This window comes from Microcebus murinus, chromosome 6 (assembly GCF_040939455.1).
Source record: "Microcebus murinus isolate Inina chromosome 6, M.murinus_Inina_mat1.0, whole genome shotgun sequence".
NCBI lineage: Eukaryota > Metazoa > Chordata > Mammalia > Primates > Cheirogaleidae > Microcebus > Microcebus murinus.
Window position 1 is genome coordinate 42,522,534 of NC_134109.1, and position 21,268 is coordinate 42,543,801.

Here is a 21,268-nt window from a genome sequence, read left to right on the forward strand (position 1 = left end):
AACTTCTTTTACCCTGGGCCATTTGCAGACTCTAGCTGTAGAGCAAAAGCCTGCTACTGGAGGCAGAGACACGAGAAGAGCTCTGGACAGCCTTGCAGGGTTTAAAAGACAAAGTTAGAAATTTAAGAGACCAAGAACCTTGGTGAGGGGCAGAAAACTGCCTCTGACATATAGTAAGTAGGTTTTCTCTTTAAGAGGTTAACAGAGCAAAAGGCTAAAATGTAAGTAGCTAGCCTCTGAAAAGAGAGTGAAGTTTTTGGCAGGATCATTATGCATAGGGTACAAGGATTATCGTTCAGGACCCACAAAGGGAGGAAGGCCATGGGGAATAAACCAGGGTCTTGGTTGAAGGCCATGGGAGTGGACTTGACTTAGTGAAAGTTAGTTAGCCTCTTCTGAGCTTGCCCAGCAAAAGAAAGCATGACTCCTCCCTGGTGAAGAACACCATCTGAAGTCTCTACAATTTTCCTTTTAATATATAATGTCCAGCATTCAATCAAAAAGTTTTGGGGACGAGGCAGCACACATGGTAATGGCTGTGATGGACGGTTTTCCTTATTTCCTTAATTCACAGAACTTGGGCTTCCTGGGAGCACGGTGACCATAGGCAGTTGGGGACGCAGTGCCAAGGCATGCGGGTCTGTGCCTGTGTGTGTAAATCTGGCTTCCAAACTGTACAGAATCTTCTTTGACATCAGCATTGTCAAGATTCACAGGGATATGCTGTAAGTCAATAATTTATCAAAGATAATTCTCATTTGGTTTTAGGCCAAGGAGTTTTGAAGAAGAGTTTTTTTTTTAACTGGGAAAAAAGCCCAAAAAACAAAAATGAGAAAAATGGTGCTTAGTCAAATCCAAAGGGTAAAAATGAGAGATGAATAAATTCAAATACTTGATCTACGGATAAAGCCTTCTCTCACCCTCCAAATACAGGTCAGGTGGTCCTCTTCTGTGCTCCTCGAACATGATGCTTACTTTTACAGTTTTCTTGTCCACACGTGAAACTTTTTAAGTGACTTGTTTAGAGTCCTCTCAAAGTATTCAACTTAGTTTTCATGGGCAAAATAACTCTTCGGTTCTCATATCTCATGAAGTTATATATTTAGTTTCATAATATCGACAGTACAACTGATGTAAGTTTGGGAACTAGCGATCCTCCTGCCTCAGCCTTCCAAGTAGCTAGGACTAAAGGTGCATGCCACAACACTCGGCTAGTTTTTCTATTTTTAGTAGAGATGGGGGTCTCACTTTTACTCAGGCTGGTCTCAAACTTGAGCTCAAGGAATCTTCCTGCCTGGGCCTCCCAGAGTGATAGGACTATACGTATGAGCCACCATGCCCAGCCTAAAGCTACTATTTTAAGTGACATTTTGCAACAAGTTATAAGTATTGATAACTATATTTGGCAAATGTAACACTGCATCCTTAGTTTTGTAACATGCTAAAGTTGAATGATGAAGTGTATTGTGTGAGGTAGGAGTCCAACTTCATTCTTTTGCATGTGCATATCCAGATGTTCCAGCTTCAATTATTGAAAACACTATTCCATCCTCACTGAATGGTCTTGGCAGTCTTGCCCCAATGGGATTTATCTTACAATTGTAATTGGCTATATTTTTCTACAACACATATTATAATTCATGGGATCTTAGATTTGATAAAGTATGGAACATTTATCCTCTGAAATAAAAGTCTATCTAAATGTGCATTTTTTGGAAATGAAAAATCTATTTCCTTCAGTAATACTGACTCCTTGAATATTGTGATAAGGAAAAAACTGTCATAAATACACATATTTTCTTATGATAGATATATTAGTTTAAGGCTTGAAGGCTTACACACAATATTATGTCATTAAAAGTCAATGAAGACTGTCACAAAAGTAGCAATATGACTGTTATGATCATGAAGAAAATCCCTTAAGTCTACAAGCCAGGTTAAATTTGCCTGGAAGTTAGATTTATTTGACAGTGATATCATCACATAAGAAATAGTAATATAAGCACCATAAGAATTTCATTAATAAAAACATTTAGGGGATTTTCATAATCCAGATTTAAATATGTATTGTGCAGAACATAAAACAATTAATAAACTCGATTGGGATTAATTTAAAAGTGTGAGAAATCCAAAAATCAAGTCTACTTTTGTATCAACTTGCTATTGAATGTCCTGATTAACCCAGGGACAACCAGAGGGTCTGAGACAATGACTCACAAACATACCGAGATCCGTTTAATAGTTTTTGAAGATTTTTTTTCCTGTAAAATGGCTTGTATTTCCACAGGTACAATAGTGAAGAAATAAACTTTTCAATTTGACATGAAATATAAAAGAACAATTTTACAAATATATCCATAAAATTTAACTGCTCACAACACTATACATGGTAAATATGACCACCCCCTTAACTTCTAGACTATTTAATACAGAGAAACAATCTGTCATCTCAGCCAAAAAGAAATAGCTTTCCTTTCATCCAGCTTATTTTTGTTTAGAAACACATTTAGAAACAGTTAAGTAGAACTGCAAAAATATTTGTTTTTCCCTACGTTCCTCTAGAGGATTCTTCATGAGGGCAAAAACTTACCCAAAAGGATGTAAGTTTTACTAAAAAAAAAAAAAAAAATACTGAACCTTCTTTTGTTTTACTACTTCGATAATGCTTATATTCTCTTAAGATCCTGAAGTTGTCTCATTGGCCTTTGAATCATAAAGAAATGATAACAGAGCTGTGCTGTATTTCCAGCACTGAAGGAGAACATCATGCCCTTAGTCCTCAAAGACTAAACTATTGGGACACAAGATCAACAGCCAAGGGAATGGGGCTGGATTTGGCTTAAAACCAAGGTCCTGTGGTTTGTCTTTCAGAAGTTCCACTGTTATGAGGCAAGATTGCATGAAGATAACTAGTTTTCACCCAGCATTTACAATGGTGCAATCACACACCCTTTCACGCACATCCAAAGAACAGAATGGCTTCAAAAAAGAAAAGTTGAGAAAAATCATAGAACTGCAGGTAACAATTCTATATAGCCTATATTACACTTAAATTAAGTAGAAAACATGCTTTAAACTCTCAAAAGTGCCCAAATAACAATACTGAGCTCCCAAATAACAGAGGCTTGAGTTTTTCTATGAAAGCAAAAATAAAATAAAAGGCATTGAAGCTTTATGAAGGAGTTCTCCTCAACTTTCCTAATACAGTATATGTAATAACTTAAAATAATTTCCCTACTGGTACTGGAAAATAAATTCTACTACAATCATGTTTATGCCAGTTCCTGGCACATTTCTGCATACAGATTCATTAGTCTCCTTAATGAAGCCCATCATTTTTCCAATGGCTTTCTCCTTTCTTTAAACCCTAACCCTGAAATTCTATAACCAGTTATATATCACATGGCTTCCCTGAGGCACAAAGTTACCAAACTCTATAATTAACTATTGAGGAATGATAAATATGCTCTCTATTTATATTAACAAATTTTAATTCTTTTGGGCCACAGTTAGGGGAAAAAAATCCAGAAAATGTAATACTTTAACTCTGCAGTGTTAGCTGTAGCCCTTTTTGCAAAAAGCTGTACCAAATAAGGGAAATGTTGAGAGTTGCAGCATGCATGACCCGGCAGCACCGATTATTAATAAAAAATTCCAGACTAGAAAAATACTCAGAGTTGTACTCCATCCACTCTGAATTTTTTTTTTTTTTTTTGTAGTAAACTGACATAAACAACTGAAAAAAGTAATCATTCTATGGGAATACATCACTGGGGCTTTACTTATGGAAACCTACTCACAAAAGGCATGTTAGGCCGAGATCAAGATAATCAGTCAGCAATTTCCTTATGTATACATACAGGGGAGTGGGACTCATCCTTTAATGTGATGGCAAGCAAGAATAAAAACAAAAGTGACCTTTCAGAAGTTAACTTTTCTGAACCGTACTACTCTACTTTGGTGAGCTAGAGTTCTTTATTCTCACAAATTAAATTGCTTTCAACTCTGGAAAAAAATTATAAAGGAATCTCTTTAGCCAAAACTGTAAAAGGATCCTACTACAAGTGGCTAAGATTAGCATGGTTTCCTTTCTGCAGACTTGCCACCTCTCTGCGGTTCCTTAGACAGGGTGGGAGGGGACCTCACTTGGAAGCCAGAGGAAAAGACACGGAGCTGATAGAGGGCAGTTCATTCACTGTTACCTCTTCCAAGAGCTTGGAAATCACCACACAAATTTCAACTTACACTTAAGGTATCTGAGTTCACTAAAAGTCCAAAACTTTCAGGTTGGAAGGTAACTTTATTTTTGGGCACATGTCACATGCAGGACTACTAGACTTATATATAGCTTTTGAAATGGAAAATTATGATATACATAACTTTCTGGAAAAAAAAATTTTTTTTTGGTAGGTAAAATCCAGCCTGTCTGGATGCAAGACCACTTAGCTTATACGATGCTTTTAAGGTATCAAGAATCCTTAAACCATCTTCTAGCCACATAGGAAAGAAAAGGAACAAGTGCCTCCTTTATCATTCTTTGGAGCCCAAAGAATCACAGGTCCAAAAGATATACTCTATCAGTGAAAGCTAATCATTGGAGACTCTGGCTAAATCAAAAGGCATTCAATATATTATTCTAGGCAAGAACTTTTTTTTTCCTTTCATTTTCCATCTGCAGGTAGGGTAAGCTATACAGAATAGAGGAAGCTGTCAGTAAGAGGACTGTTGTTGAATTTTCACATCATTAAAAATTATCCCAAACCAAACCAAAAACGCCTCATCCTAAACAACGATCTCCACTGAAACATAAAGCTATTTTAAAACTGAGAGGCTGAACTTTTAAAATACCAAGTCAAATTAAGCAGCAACAATCATATCACTTTAAGGAAAGGGGTATTCAAATAGGTTAGAATGACTGCAAATAGGCAAAATATCTGCCAGGAGGCAAAACATGGAACAACCAATTCAAGTATGGAGTATATAGTATATTAGATTCATATAAATTATATATATTTACAAAGGTTAAAAAAAGGTCATCCAAATTTGCAATAGTCAATTTAAGAGACTGTTAGTTTAAATAAATACTTGCTCCATGTGGCAGGGATTTATCTTATCTCAGCCAGCTGCTACCAGTCTCATGTCCTGAAGGGTCTGCACATTCTGGGAGTGGTGATGCTACTGGTACCGAGCACAGAGAATGAGCATCCGAGAATTATTAATCATATGAAATGAAACTAACAGACAGGGGTGGTGGAGCTCATATGAAATTCTGATTTAATTATTCTTCAGTAAACACTCATTTGGTCGCTCAAAATCAAGAATTTCAAATGATCTCTGCAGATGTACCACTTGGTGTTGTGTATATCTAATGATCACATTTAAATTTATTTTGATTTGCAAACATTTTCAAAACTTACAGGGCTCTGGAAGCTGCAAGGGAAGGGGACAGATGGTGGTGAGGGAGTGAACAAAAATGACTGTATCATTGTGATCTGTTGTTTTTAGGCTCACAGAATTTGGCTTTCTTAAGGAAGAAAAAAAGCCTATAAACCTTACAAAACCCCAACAAGTGGTTTTAAAAAGTAAAAGCTTATTTTTAATCATCTGTAAATCTTAAAACAATTCAGTAAGCAAATAAACTTGGTAGTCTAGTACCCAGGCCATGTCTACTGCTGTCATGATCACCCTCAATTAAATTTTAAGAGCTGACACATTTCCATCAACCAAACAGTCCTGGCCATGCAAGATGAGTATCAGTGACAAATTGTATTAGGCAGAAATAACAAAAGGCAGACTAAAAAGTTATGGAAAATTCTTTGTTTGAAATGCCACGTATTTGATGAATGAGTATATAAAGTAAATTCCACTGAAGTTAAAAAAAAACAAACCCACAATATATGAATATTCTCTCCTCCTAAAAGAGAGAAAGAAAAAAATCAGAAAAAAAGCCCCAGATTTCAAAACACCCACCTGCGCCTAAGGTCTCCTATGCACCAATCACACTGTATCGGGCAGCCCCTTTGGTATCTGGTCAGAGTCTAGCTATCGTCAAGTATTTCCAGACACTGCGTGTCTTTCAGGTAACGCCTGCATCACACAGCACTGAAGGTTGCACGTTAAGTGCCAACAACTTTTGAATAAATTTCTTCTACGTCTGTAAAACATGACTTAAAGTCTTATCCAAGTTTAAAAAGGAAAAAACTTGGTTAAAAGCCCAAGGTTAAAAATAAAAGCATGGCATTTAAAATCCAATTATTACAAGGTATTGCGGTTTCATCAAGCAGACCTCAATGACGATGCCGCTGTTCTGAGCATGCAACACACCACTGCTATCTCGTACACTCCTGCCATGTCTCATCACTGTGTCCCCTCTTTTGTCCCAGCCCTAGCCCCCCCTCCTTAACAAACAGCATTACAAAAAGGTAAAATCTAGAGTTAGTGGCAAAATCTTCACAGTAACTTGTTAATAAAGTCGCAGATGGCTGTCAAGGGCATCAGTCGACTGGACCTTGGAAAATTAATTTGATGCAGTTTTGCTCCCCGACCAGCTGCGTGGCACAGAAGGGGCAGGCCGCATGAAACGCGTGAGTTCCGTGAGGCAACGGGATCTGAGACCAGTACTTTGCAGACTTCTCTGAGCACACGTGTCCACAGGGGGTGAAAGCATGAGTTGGTGGCCCTGCATCTACGTAAAATCCCGCCTCGCAGCCGAGCCAGAGGGGCACGTAGGGGCCCACAGTCCTGCACATGGGACACTCCCTCTCATTGGCCTCTGTGTCGCTGCGGTGGCCCCAGTTGTGGTACCCGTGCACGTGGCCACAACTGAGATAAGCCCAGGGCTGCTTCTCCTCCACCACCTCTTTCCTATTGATGCTGGGGAAGGCCAGGGTGTTGAGCCCCACGGGACACTGCGGCCGGGCGGCGTTGATCTCCTGCCGGAGGGCCTCAATGTGTTTCTGAGTCGGAGTATGGAAAAGGCCGTCTGCTGTTCTCCAGAGAAGAGTGGCTCCGCACAGGTCGATGAGGGAGCCGTCCTGCAGGACGTTGGTCTCACTTTCCACCTGTAAGTTTGAGAGACATGCCTTTTTAAAGCAAAATCCAGAGAATCTCTGGAGCAAACCACTGCAACACTCCTTCCTCTCAAAATAGCCAAAGACTCATCTTTGAAGACAACACAGGAAGGCAATTTGTCCCACCAAAAACAGGATGAGGGGAGTAACCCAGCCTCCCTGAGCCTTGGTTTCCTCATTTGAACACTGAATATAATACACACACACCACATGTACAAAGCCCTGAGCACGACATATCCAGCTTTACATGTTCGACTAATGTAGAAGCTCTTTTAATGACCTTCACACATCATCTTGGATATTTATTTTTAACTCCTTAAATTGGTAACACAATTACTCACTGATCTCATGAGGATGGGAGAGATGTCCAAACAGTCCATCTAGTGAAGACTCATACTCATTTCGACCAGAGCCGGTCTAGAAGGCCCTTGGGGGCCAGTAATCATTACAGCAGTGATCCAAAACACTCCTGATAACCCTTTGCTTCCTCCACACCTCAAATCTATCTTTCATTCTTCATTCCTGAGGTTTGAAGCTGAACAGTTCGATACAAGCGTTCCTTTTTAGAAGGATGTCTGTGCTACATACCAAGTGCTTAAAAAGACTGATTAACAGCTGACTAGAAGCAGAGGTAGGTCAGCGAGAATCTGCTCACCGCTGCCACGTGCTGGATGCGTGCTGAGCCTCAGGGGTAACAGAGACCAAGGAAACCTCTTCCCCGCCCTGCTGAGACCTGCCCTTCTGCAGAGGGAGGCAGACATGCCTAGAGGCGGGAGTGAGGGAAGATCAGCGAGTGCTGTGCGAGGCCACGGCACCACGGTGACTGGGAGCGTGGACTCTGGGTTTGAACCCTGGCTCTGTCACTTACTAGCCATGTGACCTTGGGCAGGTCGCTTAAGCTCCCTGTGCCTGTTTCTCCTTAGTAAAATTGAGATAAGGTGGTTATGTTAGATAAGTTAATATCAAGTTCTTAGAATAGTATCTGGTACACAGTAAACACTAGGAAAATATATGCTACTATCACTTTGAGGAGAATAGTCAGAAAGGATTTCTAAAAGAGTTTTCCTTGAACAGAGACTTGAAAACGATGCCAGGAGTCAGCAGGCAGGGTGGAAGGGGGACACACCAAGGGAGGAGAGGCACACAGCAAGCGCACCGAGGGAACAGCAAAGAGTTCAATGAGGCTGCACTGGTAGCTGAGCAAGGCTGGGTGGAGCTCAGGGTGCCGGTGGGCAGGACAGAGACCCATGCTGGAGGGCGAGGCTGGTTTTAGGCAGCCATAAAAGAACTGATTTGCCTTTCAAAAAGGTCACTTGTGGAAGTCTGGAGAATGGATTGGAGGGGTGTAAGACCAGTGGTAGAGGAGACAACTGGGTTTTCTCTCTAGGAGAGGGTAGGTGCACCTTAACACAGAGGGCATAAATGGCAATGGGCACGAGGTGCAGGGACTGGATGTTGAGGAAATGGACTGACTGGGTGGCACTTAGCTCCTGATTTGAGGAAGAGAGACTTTTATATATCTGGTTGTCTAGGAAGAGCAGAGCTTTCCACAGCCAGGGAAATAAAGAAGTGGCAGATTATGGGGAAAGGTAGGTCAGTTCAGTTTCGGGTGTGCTGAACCTGAGGGTTGTGCAGAGCATGAGGAGTGGCCGTGCACATCAGGCACGTGTGGACGCAGCGTGGGAGACAGGGCAGGCGGGGAGATACATCTAGGAGTATCAGCGTCGAGGGGAAGCCATAGGAATGGATGAGCTGCCCAGGCAGTGTCCTTGTGGGGCAGAGAGGACTGAGCACACAGCCAGGGGGGCACTCAATTGAGGTTGGAGTGGAGAAAAAGAACTGTGTGAAGCAAAGAGTGAGGAATGGAAAGAACCAGAAATGTCAATATTTGGTTCAAAGACCTCGTTGGTTTTCCACGGCCCTCAAGATAAAGCCCAAACTTCTTAACATGTTTGAAAGGTCATTCCCAATGCACCCACTCAACTTCTCTGGCTGTAACTCTTCTGAGAACCAGGACTGCCCCACGCTGAGCCGGAGGGAGTGGAGTCCATGAACTCACGGACCTGGATTTCGCATAGCAGGTGCAAAGGCAGCCTCTGCCTAGAATATTCCAACCCAACCCCCACACTCTAGCTCGAGTCCTAAGCTAGGGAACTCTTAGTCATTGTTCAGGTCTCACTGGGATGTCACTGTGCCCTGGAAGTTTTCCCTGAATGGAGAAATCAGCCCCTTCCTAATAAGAAAGTACCAAATATTAGCAGGTAGAAAAAGTTAAAGTCCCGATAAAATGATACATCTTAATACTCTTCAGGACAAACATTATGACCCCATCCAAACAGCCTTCTGTAAGTTTGCTGAAGCCCCCTCCCCACCCCATCATCACACTGAGTACCCATGGTTCCCCTGGGAGTACTCCAGCTCCCCTCCCTGGCTGACCACAGGCTATCCTCAGAGGAGGTCTCAGCTCAGGATGTAGCCCTGTCAAAGAACAATCTCGAAGTGGTAAGAAACTGAGATTTGGTGGTGGCCCTGCCTCTGGCCGTTGGACAACTCCCTCTCTCCTCCCTGCAGGGTACTTCTTGGTAAACAATAAAGTCTCATCATAAATGAGGGGTCTATGGTCTTTATCTTCCACGTTCTCTTGACTCCCACATCTAGGGCAGGTGTCTCTCTGAGGGTCTCCAGTACCTTCCAGTACTGTCTCCACAACTGTGCTCATCACACAATATCTGTTGATCTAATGATTTGCTGCCTAATCTGCGACCTTCTCCAGACTACACACTTGAGGGCAGAGCCCTGGATTTGGTTGGTGTTCACTGCCAGATCCCAGCTCCTGGCCTCTGCTTTGTAGTAACAACTAACCAATTTTGGAGCATTACTGTGTACAACACTGATCTACTCCTTTTCAGGTACTGGACTTAGTTCCCATAACAATCCTATAAGATGTGTAGCAATACTATTCTAATTTAATGGATTTGGAAGCCAAGCATAGAGAGGTAAGTCACTGATTTAAGACCACAGAGCTACTAAGTTGTGAAATCAGAACTTAAACCTGGTGGCCTGATTTCGAAACCATTAACATAAAATGGCTGCTCAAAAATTAGCCTGTTTCCCCTCTTAACTTTTATTTCTTGTGTGCTATCTCTACCTGTGAACAAAACATGTAGTTTTTCTCTAGAATACCGTATGCAGGAGGTCACATGGTGAAGATATACTCTTAGCCACTGTGTAGAAGCATGGATTTGGATTTTATTTTTTAAATTCTACCAAAAAAGAAAAGCTAAGTGCAGGCACAGAGACTGAGTCTGTTGTGGAAGAGACAGTTAAAACACAATGGTACCTACATATCCGCCAAGCACAATGTAGAGACATCAAACTCCCGTCTACCACTTATTAGTAAGTGACTAACATTTTAAAACTCAGGTTTCCTTATCTGTAAATGGGAACAACAACAACACTGACCTCATAGGTTGTTTTAAGCAACACCTGAGAGAGAATTAATGTAAAGCACTTTGTAGAGCCTGCACATAGTAACTCTATTGCTATTTTTATGTTTCCTAAAATTAGGTAAGCAAATCTATTTAACCAAATTTACTTAATTTTATACAAAGCCAGTATAGTTTAATAAAATACCTCAAATATAATTTAATAAAATACTCAAGGGACTCCTAGACTTCTAGAGTATTATAAATGTTACCATATGTTGTCATTAACTAGCTAAATGAGTAGGACACAATTCAAAGTCTATTCACCTATTTATTTATTCAGGGGATTAAGTGCCTGAAAAGATATTTCCCCCACATTTAATGAATTTCGTTGATTAAACAAAGTACTAAGGTTCCATCATTTGCTGTAACAATGAAAAAGCATGGCAATTTGTTAAAAACACATTAGTGTATTAATTCATATTAAATGCTGAGTATGATATTAATACATAATTTTCTACCAGTACTACCTCCACACTGTGAGAAGCAGGGGCATCTACAGCTGTTATAACAAACCAATATTTTGGGACTTTCAGTAGCTCACTTTATGTCCTATATTTCTGTATTGGACCGCAAATGACAAGTACTGCCAGAGACTGTCCCCAGAATCTAATCTCCAGAGAGTCATAATATATATCAAATGCTACTAGCAACATGTATGGGACCAAAGAGCCACGAATTGAAACCGAAGCTCGAAGAATCAGCAGGCTTTCCTCGCAGGCCGCGACAAGCCGTTCCCCAGAGGTTTCACAGTGCAGGAGGATATATCTGTTTAGTCTCCCACAAGCCCAAGGTCAGACTGATGGGAACCTTTCTTACTGGCCAGGTTAACAGCATGCTATCGAACAGCACAGCACAATTTCACAAAGATCTAAGTGTAACTCACAGGGACTAACTTCAAAATTAGTTTCTGTATTTAACACAACCCATTAATACAAGCCATTTTTGGAGTTCTTTCTTTTCAGTAGCATTGTAAAATTCTCTGGCACACACAGCTGTCTGAGCTGGGTCACTACACAAACAATAACCAGTGTGGACAAGAAACTCACCCTGTGATAAGCCCTCTGGGACAAACAAGCCTGCCACGGATTCCTGTGTGGGCTTCACACCTGGGGAGGCAGATGCTCTGGCGTAACCATTTCAGGTGAGAGTCGTGTGGCTCCCCACAAGATGGTACAGAGTAGTAATCAGGCATCTGGACTCTCCATCAGGGAGACCTGAGTTTGAATCCCATCTGCTGCCACCTTCTAACTCTGTGACGCCGGGCAGTATTTGACTTCTCTCTGCCACATTGTCCTCATCCATGAAATGGGGATGATTCCCCTTCCCTTAAAAGGCTGCTGTGCAGATTAGGTGAGCTGATGTCTGAAATGTTGACGCATGCCTGCGCCCAGCAGCCAGTCACTGACTCTGTACTCTTGCTATTACGATGAATAATCAGTTCACCAATCCAGGTCAGTTTTGTGTAAAACCATCTGATGGTCAGAAACAGTTATTTGGAAAAACTGCTTTCACAGTTCCTTCCCTATTTACAATTTTTTGAAAATGTTTAACCAAAATTTATTGAGTTTGCTTGGCCTTTCTTAGAAAGTGCTTTTCATATTTTATTCAGCCATGATGCTCCAAAAGACTTGGCTTTACTGTACAGTGCAGAAGCTGTGCCTGTAGCCAAATACCAGTATAACAGAGATAGAAAAGTAATACTGCCCTGAACAAAACCATCCAGCAGAGGACAGCAAACCAGGTTAGTGAAACAGCCCCCTATCTTCTTTTTCCAGCTTAGAAATATTTGGTGACCCTCTTTCTCTCTGGAAAGTGCTAGGGTGCATGCTCTATTCCCTATACATTTTTCTACAGGAGTTTTGAAGAACTCCCTTTTCTAGCTTCTAGAAAAAAGACATTTGTTCTCTTGTTCTAGCTTCTACCCCATAATCAAAAGCACGAGAATGGACAGTTTACTAAGAATCTTTCAGTGGCTGTGCCACGTGGCTGTGGCAAAATCAGAAACCCAAAGTTTCCCATTTAAGGTATTATAATTATTCTTCACAGAAGAAAGGGTTAAAAAACCAACTGCTTTAGTACATGATGCTAAATGGTGATATTTACAGGAAGATATTAATAAGGCAGGTCAATGCAGAATATGAATCACTGTAAGTAAAAGTTTTAACTATCTTTTTGGTGGACAATATAGAGAATTCTGTGTTAATTTATGACTATGAGCTCAAGGGAAAAAAAGCTAACTTAATTATTTCTTAGGATTCCAGAAAGTCTAGTAAAAAATTCTTTAATTCATAATTTTCGCCAATTGGTCTTAGCTCAGGATTTTTCCAAACAAGTTTTTTTTTTTTTTTTTTGAGACAGAGTCTCGCTTTGTTGCCTAGGCTAGAGTGAGTGCCATGGCGTCAGCCTAGCTCACAGCAACCTCAAACTCCTGGGCTCAAGCGATCCTTCTGTCTCAGCCTCCCAAGTAGCTGGGACTACAGGCATGAGCCACCATGCCCGGCTAATTTTTTCTATATATATTAGTTGGCCAATTAGTTTCTTTCTATTTATAGTAGAGACGGGGTCTCGCTCCTTGCTCAGGCTGGTTTCGAACTCCCGACCTCGAGCAATCCACCCACCTCGGCCTCCCAGAGAGCTAGGATTACAGGCGTGAGCCACCGCGCCCGGCCCAAACCAGTAAAGTTTTTATAATAAAAATGAGTTTATTCTCCTTATAGTGAATTTAAGTAGAATTTTGTGGGGAGGTATACAATAAAAGATTATGCTCTTAAGGTGGTAAGTAACAGAAGATAATTTACGTACACTATGGGACAAACTTAAAGGAAATAAGGCCAAGTCCCTCTAACTCTCGGGTGCTTGTAGAATTCCCGTTCTCCTTGGTTATGGCACACGGCGCTTGAACCCGCACAAAGGTTATGAACTGCGGTGAGGGATGACAGTCCTTGACTTAGGTTTTTGTGGTCTGGTACATTTTCCAGAGTGAAGCCCACTCACCAGCTTTCCCCTCTGCTGGGCCGACCTGGTTTCCCGCAAGGTGTACACATCCCCACAGACAGAGATCTCGCGCCAGACCCCGGGCTGGGACTCCTCGGTGAAGCCCCCCCTTGGGTGCATCACCAGGACACCATTTGTCGTGAGCCCATCCATGTGGCCGTCGGGGTTTTTCCATTTTGCTGCCTTTTCCTGGAGAACACAACATGGAACAGAGAACGACTGCTAAGATGGCCTTCAAGCTGAAGAGATTCTGGAATTTCTTTAAAATATTATAGGGGCAGAAGGGAGGAAGGTGACAATTTTCATCTTCTATCTAAAGCTAATAGTCACAAGGATATAATATGCAATTATTCTGACAATATAAAAGAAGTGCTAAAACAGATGAATGATTTATCACTGGATACACATTATATTCATCTCGAGAGCTTTAAAAAACTGATGCCTGCGTTTCTCCCTCAGGCGTTCTTTTTACCCTCCCAGCACCCCTGTGGGGCTCCAAGAATCTAGTATGTTCTCTTTCTTCAGTTGTACTTGTATGGTGCTCTTATCCTACTGTCTAAAAATGCTTCACATGTACTTGTTATTGGGAAACAGAAGAAAGAACAGTCATTTAAAAAAATGACTTTATGTTAAAGGTACAAAACTCAAAAAAGGTTAAGCCAACAAGTTGTGGCCATTATGTTTTCACACCGACTACACCCGCAAAGGTGGACAGCATGGGCAGCACGACATAACGGCAGGACAGACACTCCTGGTGCCTGCACCACAGTCCCCCCACACCTTGGTGACGAGGCCCAGACTGTGCACCTGACTGGGGGTAGACGCTGCTTAGGGAGAACCATCACCCCTGCCCCTTCCTGAGGACTGGTTCAGGGGTGGACACGTGACTGGGTTCTGGCCAATGAGACAGGGGTGACGTCTCTCCAAGGATTCAGGCAAAGGTTTCTTTGCTTTCAGAAGAGATAAGGAAGAAACAGTGCCTCTGCCACCTCTTCTTTGGCTAGAAGTTGCCAAACATTAGGGGACGTCAGAAGTGCAGTGGCCAGCTTTGGGCCGTGGCAAGACCTCCCCTGAGGAAGCTCGTGTGCTATGAGTGGCAGAGGGCAAGACAGAAGAACCCGGGGCCCTGGATGTCTCAGAGCTCCTGAGAGATCCAACCCTGGAGCTGGCCTTCCTTGGCGCTTCTTACTATGTGGGACAATATTTTTTTTATTTATTGTTTGCTTTAGACCATTTTGAGTGTTTTCTTTTTTCTTGTAAAAATATCCCAGTTCAAAAGAGAATTATATTAAAACTGGATATTCACTAAAACTTTTGGGTTCATTTACAAGGAAACCGTACAAAGGCAGGGGGTTTTAATATGTTTTGTTCTCTGTGATACTATACTGATAACACCCAGTAGAGGACACAGCGAACACTCAATATGACATTTTCCCATGAATAAATAACTCACTAACATTTTCCTTTAAGTCCTTCTGATCTAGAACTGGCCATTTTCCCTCTGAAACAAACCTCTTAACTACCATAAATACATTATGCACAATGTTAATACACACACTTTAAACAAAGTAATTACTGTACATATTATAACAAATAAGTAATGCTTTAATAATTTTCAGAATTTTAATGACAGCTTTTCAAACTAGCTACTTGAAAACCGAAATCTCAAAATCTAACTGGAGACAACATGTAAAGTAAATTTCTTTGCCCCCATTTTCTATGTTATAACAATGGATGTTTTTCTTGGAACAATGAACTTATTAATAGCACTTACTCCAAGAAATATGTTTTTGGAAGAGTCAAATCCGGCTGCGAATATCCGTGCTGTATAAGGCTCATTCCTGTCACACACGATCCTGCAGGCAAACCTGGATATGGTGCTTTGTGTGATCTGGGCTTCATCGTTGTTCTGACTTCCAGAAATCGTGTCCGTCACGACGAAGTCGATAGGGCTTTCCGTTGATCTGCCCACCTACATAGACCAAATGCAGCACTCATGATCCACTTGGAAAATGCCAGCTTCCCGCAAATGGGTGCTTGGTATCGCTTTTAACATTCGCTATCTCTGCTTTGAGGGTCAGAATTTAATGATAAACTTTCGGTTCTGTTCCTTTTTCTATTTAACTAACAGATGGTTGGTATGACAACCAACCATCAGATTTAAAAAATATTTACTTTATAATTTTATTGTAGTAAGAATACAATATGAGATCTACCATCTTAAATATGTGAGCACACATGCAGTAACTGTTGACTGTAGGCACAATGCTGTATAGATCTCTAAAAATTATTCATTTTGTTTAAGTGAAACTTTATGCCCATTGATTAGTCCATCATATTTTAAGTATTAAGAGAAAGCTCAATTAAGAGGAAAAGATTAGATCTGCTGCCATACCTAGTTTTTATCTCTTGGATCCAGGAAGAAATACTTTCACAGCAAACTATTCTTTTTTTTTTCTATTTCCAGGTGGAAAAAAGCGCAAGATTTTAAATAAATAAAGGAATTCTTGCCTCCCACTCTCTTGCCCAGCTCCAGAGAATGCTTTTCCCTAAGTAAATGCAACAGTGACTCACAGCACTGAACAGCCCTATCCAGATAGAGAGATAAAACAGCTATTATCAGTACACAGTGTATATGAGAATGACACAAAATTGGCCCAAAGTTTGGGATGTAGTCAAACAAAAGATTTTAAAAGCTGGTCTTGGCAATTTCAGGTTTGGATTTTTAAAAAACTCTCTTGGGGAAGTCTAAAAAGTTGCCAATAATATATTGGCTTACTTTCCCTTGTAAGATTTAAACACTGACAGAAAGAATACATTTCATTAGGAAGGTCTTAGAGTTCCAACATAACTTTTCCTATTCAATAAATTCGATATTGCTCTCTCTTGTGAATTAGGAAAAGTATTAGTTTACAAACAAGGAAATCCTCAAGATGAAATATTAAAAATTTTATGTAATGCTATTCTATGAAATCTCTAACTGGAAAACAATGATATATGTTTTATGTGCCCAAGAGACTTCAGTTAAAATCATTTATATGTAAATGAATACTTTCTTGCTAAATATGATATTAATGTTCTCTCCTACCAATAGTAACTTTGATTCCAAAGCTTCAAATGAGAGGAATGAAGAGAGCCTTGAGATGTATACATATAAGGCTCCCAAAAGTCAATTTCCAAGACATTTTTATTCTGATCTCAAAATTCTACAGGCAATGTAATACTTTTTTTATCCAAGTGAATAAAGTGAACAAAAAAATCTTGTATCACTTAGCTCTGCTTGCTTCCTGGAAATATTTTTAAATTTCTTTTATAAATCTCACATATACATTCTCGTGCACAGACTATCTCTATAAAACCAACAGAAAACAGACATATATTTCTCCTTGTTTTTTGTAACCATTAATTTCTTGTCCTAATGAAATGTGCCTGGAATAAACTAAACCATTAGTTTCACTGAAAATCATCAACTTAAACAGATGCATACTGCTTTAATGCATGCATTTCAGGTTTAGAAAACATATAGCTTGTTTAAAAATGCAACATAAAATCTACATTAGAGTATTATAAAATCATATCATATAATTCATCTTTCTAAAGTTGCAAAATCTTCCCTCTGCTGGATTTATTTAAAAACTGGGTGTGTGATTCAGAAGCTCTATTGATTCAGACTGCTCTAATCTTTTTACAAAGCTTTTTTTTTTTTTTTAATTAGAAAAGTAACAAATACTTACTGCAGAATATTTTACAAATACAGAAAAGTATAAGGAAAAAAATAAAGCCTACTCCATACTTGGGAACAAGCCCATTCTGAACCTGCATCCAATGAAGTTTAGGAGTGAAATGTAAAAAGTTCTAAAATTCCCTGGACATCTCACAAAATCTGGGGCCTTCACAATGACACAGTCTCTGTCCGCATTTCTGTCAACCTCCAAAGCAGAAGGAAAAGACTTTTCATACTCTTATAAGCTCAAAGCTAAAACCGTCATCTTCTAAAATGTCCCACAACTGTTTCTTCTTGCTTACAGAAATTACTCTCTTCTAGAAGAACCACATTCTGGCTTCAACCAAATGTATCAAATTAATGTCTTGATGAATTAACTGAAATTGACTATAAAACAAGAAATTTTCTTCTAAGTGGAACACAACACTAGGATCCATGATTTTAAGTCATGACACTTATCTGATTGGTCATATAAGATTTGTTTATCAGTTCACTTCCATTTAAATCTACAGAGCGCCAGTAAAATTTTATACTTTGGGACATGAGCTTCATGTTGCTTTTGCCAGGAAAAAAAAATCTAAGTTATGTTCCTACTGAAAAATCACTCAATGTGGAAAACTTGCAGCCTGCAGGTTTTTTTTGACTATTGGATCAACTCTACACTATTTGAAAGGCAGTCATGTAGACAAGCCAAGATGTTTCTGAATTTCATCTGATATTCATATAGTAAATCAGCAAAGATGCTTCTGAATTTCATCTGATATTCATAGAGTGCTGATATAGTGGCTATTCATATAGTGGCTATAGTGAGAATTTTACTCCATTCAGTACTTAAAATTTTACATATGTAAGAAAAGTCTGGGTTTGCCTGGATATCAGTTGAAGCCAGGACACATAAGATGATACTGAAGCACCAGGAGGGGCCTTCCTCATTTCCCCCCGCAATCTCTCTCTCCCCATCTCCCTGCATCTGCACCTTTATTTTCTGACTTCCCTCCTATAGTAAGAATGAAATATTGTTGCTCCTATTCAAGAGTAATCTCTCCACTAATGCCTGGTGTCCCAATATTCTCCTTTCTCAAGTAATTTGCTCCTAATATTATCCCTTTTCTCTCCTGAATCAATTTCTCCCTCTCCACTGGATCATGCCATCAGCTCTCAAACACATTCTAGAGCTTATCAAACTCTAAGAACTATTTTTTGTTATCATTTTCTTTTATTTTTAAAATTTCAACCTGTTACTGATACCTTTAAAAAATACAATAAAAATAATTACTAGAAAAATGATCATCTGGCGTGGATGTTTCAGCAACACCAAGTGCCTATAAAAGTTACCAAATGCCTCCTCTCAATTTCGGTACTCATCTCATTCTGCATGTTAACAAATACTTCGCTGCTTGGCAGAGCACGATTTGAGTGGCCCTGCTCTGAAATAGTCTACCTTCTTTAAAAATGCTCTCCTTTGTCTGCAAGCAACCCGCAAGCTCTAGCCCCATTTCTCTGATTCACTTAACAGCAGGACTTCTTGGAAAACCTGTCACTAGTTACTTCCTCCCTTTCCTTACCCATCTCTTTAACTTCCCTTCTCAACCCACTTCAATTGGGCTTCCTTCTCCACAACTCTATTGAAACCACTCATGATAAGGTTCCAACAATCAATATATTGCTAAATCCAGGGCTTTAATGAGCATAGTACATCAGTATCTGGTATTCAAATAATGAAACACTTCTAGGCTAGTTGGTAAATAGCTCCCTTCCCTACTCTTTCTGTTCTCTTCCTAGACAACATAATCAAATTAACAAAATCTTATTCTGATTATATTAACTCAGACTTCTATCACACTTAATTGATCCCTTAAATTCAGATCCAACAAGACCTTTTTCAGTCCATTCTAATGTTCTACTTTTAAATACTCAACCTAGAAGTCATTTTAATGGGAATGGCTAAAATGAACAGCCCTTCACATTGAGGTCCACACCTGCAAAATGGGAATGTTGTAGTGCTTTCTGCTCAGTGGGAGACCCTGAGACCCTGTCAAGGGGGCCAGGTCCTTGAAGCAGAAATTGCTTTCATAGTAATACGAAGATTCCAATTGCCTTTTCCACCGAGTTGATCTTTGCATGAATGGTACTAAGGCAATGGTGGGTAAAACTGCTGGTGCTTTAGCATGAATCAAAGCAGTAGCTCCAAACTGTGCTCAGTCATTGTATTCTTCACTGCTATGAACTTGCAGTTTAAAAATTACTAATTTCATTAATTCTTCAGTGTTTTGATATTCTTCATGACAAAATAGAGAATATGCATAAAGCACTTAGAAGTTAATAATAGGAAGCTGAAACAGTTCAATTAAATCTTCAATTCATTTTGCAGAGATGAGAAAAAAGAAAGTGAACAATATGAGTAAAATGTGATTATACAACAGTGAAGAGTACACTATGTCACAACATGTCACTAAAGAATACTACATGAAACTTTGAAAAATGACTAAGAAACAAGATGTTCCTGAAAGGAATTCAATGTCTCACACTTTACTAGTGCTTGACATACCTATTACATATGTGTCATCATAGTAAGTTGTTGATTTTAAGTGGTAAAAAGGTATCACTGACAGTTGTGAAATATTCTTGATTCACTTTTTTAGTATTAAGAATCTTCTCTATGCAAAAAATCTTATAAATCTTTATTACTGGTAAAAAAAAATCTTAGCAATCTTTCCTGCTATAAAGTAGTGAAAAAAAATCTTATAAATTGAAAATGCATAATTTTGTTAAGTGTTAAAAATCAACATGAGGTTCCATAAAAATACCAAGGTAAGTATATACATTTACTTATTTAGGAAAAGATTTTGTTTGGTAGAATAAGAAGAAAAGACATTTAGAAGATTACATAATGGAATGGCATGGAGAGTAAACCACTGTTAAGATTTTGCCCATTACAATATATATTACTCAGCTGATGGGTACACCAAAAGCCTAGACTCTACCACTATGCAATATATACATGTAATAGAATTCATCTTGTACCCCTTAAATCTATTAAACTAAAAAAATTTTGAAAAAAGACTGCAATGTCCAAGTTGCTAGGCTCTCACCCTTGCAAAAAAAAAAAAAAAATTTGCCCAAATATGGTAAATCTTACTCTTGAGTTCAAATTGGTGCTTAAATAACTGTTTTTATATCTATGACTATGACTATGACTATGTCTGGCTTTCATCTATCTGTTTAGGATTGTTAATTTTTAAAAAATAGCTAATATACTCACATAGTTCCAAAATCAAAAAGTATAAAACATCTCCCTGTAATGTGACCTGCCCAATCTCCTTCCCTACAAAAGCAACTGCTTCATTAATGCCTTGTTTATCCTTTTGGAGATTTCTAATGCATATAAGCATTATTTAAACCATTTAACAATACTAATTTAACATTTAATAATTAATGTAATATTCAAATATTTAATATTAATTTATTAATATTTAACATTAACCTTAACTGAATATAATACTATCACTATTACTCAATTTATTTAATAAATTTATTGTTTATAAAAATAATAATATAATAAATAAAAATAATAATATAACAATAAAATATTTATTTATTGTTAAATAAATAATTTATTTAATTATAAATAAACTGGCAGACTCACTGAATAGCTGTACCCAACTTTACTGAACTGGTCCCCTTCTGAAGGGCATTTAGGTTGCTTCCAATCTTTTCCTATTAAGTAATGCTTTAAGTAATAACTTTGTACAAACAACATTTTACATGTATATAAGGATATCTCTGGGGTTACTTTCTAGGAAGAGCTGAGTCAAACCATGCACACATTTTGTATTTTTCATAGGTATTTCTAAATCACTACCCTGCAAAGATTATACCAATTTATAGGATGTAGGAGAGTCTCTGTTTTACTCACAACTTCAATAAAACCTTTTGGATTTCTGCCAGTCTGATAAGTGAAAAGTAGTATCTCTATGTAATTTTAATTCATA

At 39.1% G+C, this 21,268-nt stretch overlaps 1 protein-coding gene across 1 annotated transcript in view; it reads right to left on the reverse strand.

Annotated features, from left to right (window-relative positions):
• Positions 1-2,222: 2,222 nt before the first annotated feature.
• PELI2 (pellino E3 ubiquitin protein ligase family member 2) overlaps positions 2,223-21,268 on the reverse strand; it is a 154,785-nt gene continuing 135,739 nt past the window's right edge. The window contains exons 4-6 of the mRNA XM_012785602.3: positions 15,327-15,524; positions 13,553-13,741; positions 2,223-7,061 (exon numbers count right to left, since the gene is read on the reverse strand). Of these exons, the coding sequence (XP_012641056.2) occupies positions 6,495-7,061; positions 13,553-13,741; positions 15,327-15,524 (954 nt within the window). The 3' untranslated portion in view covers positions 2,223-6,494. The remainder of the gene's footprint in view (positions 7,062-13,552; positions 13,742-15,326; positions 15,525-21,268) is intronic.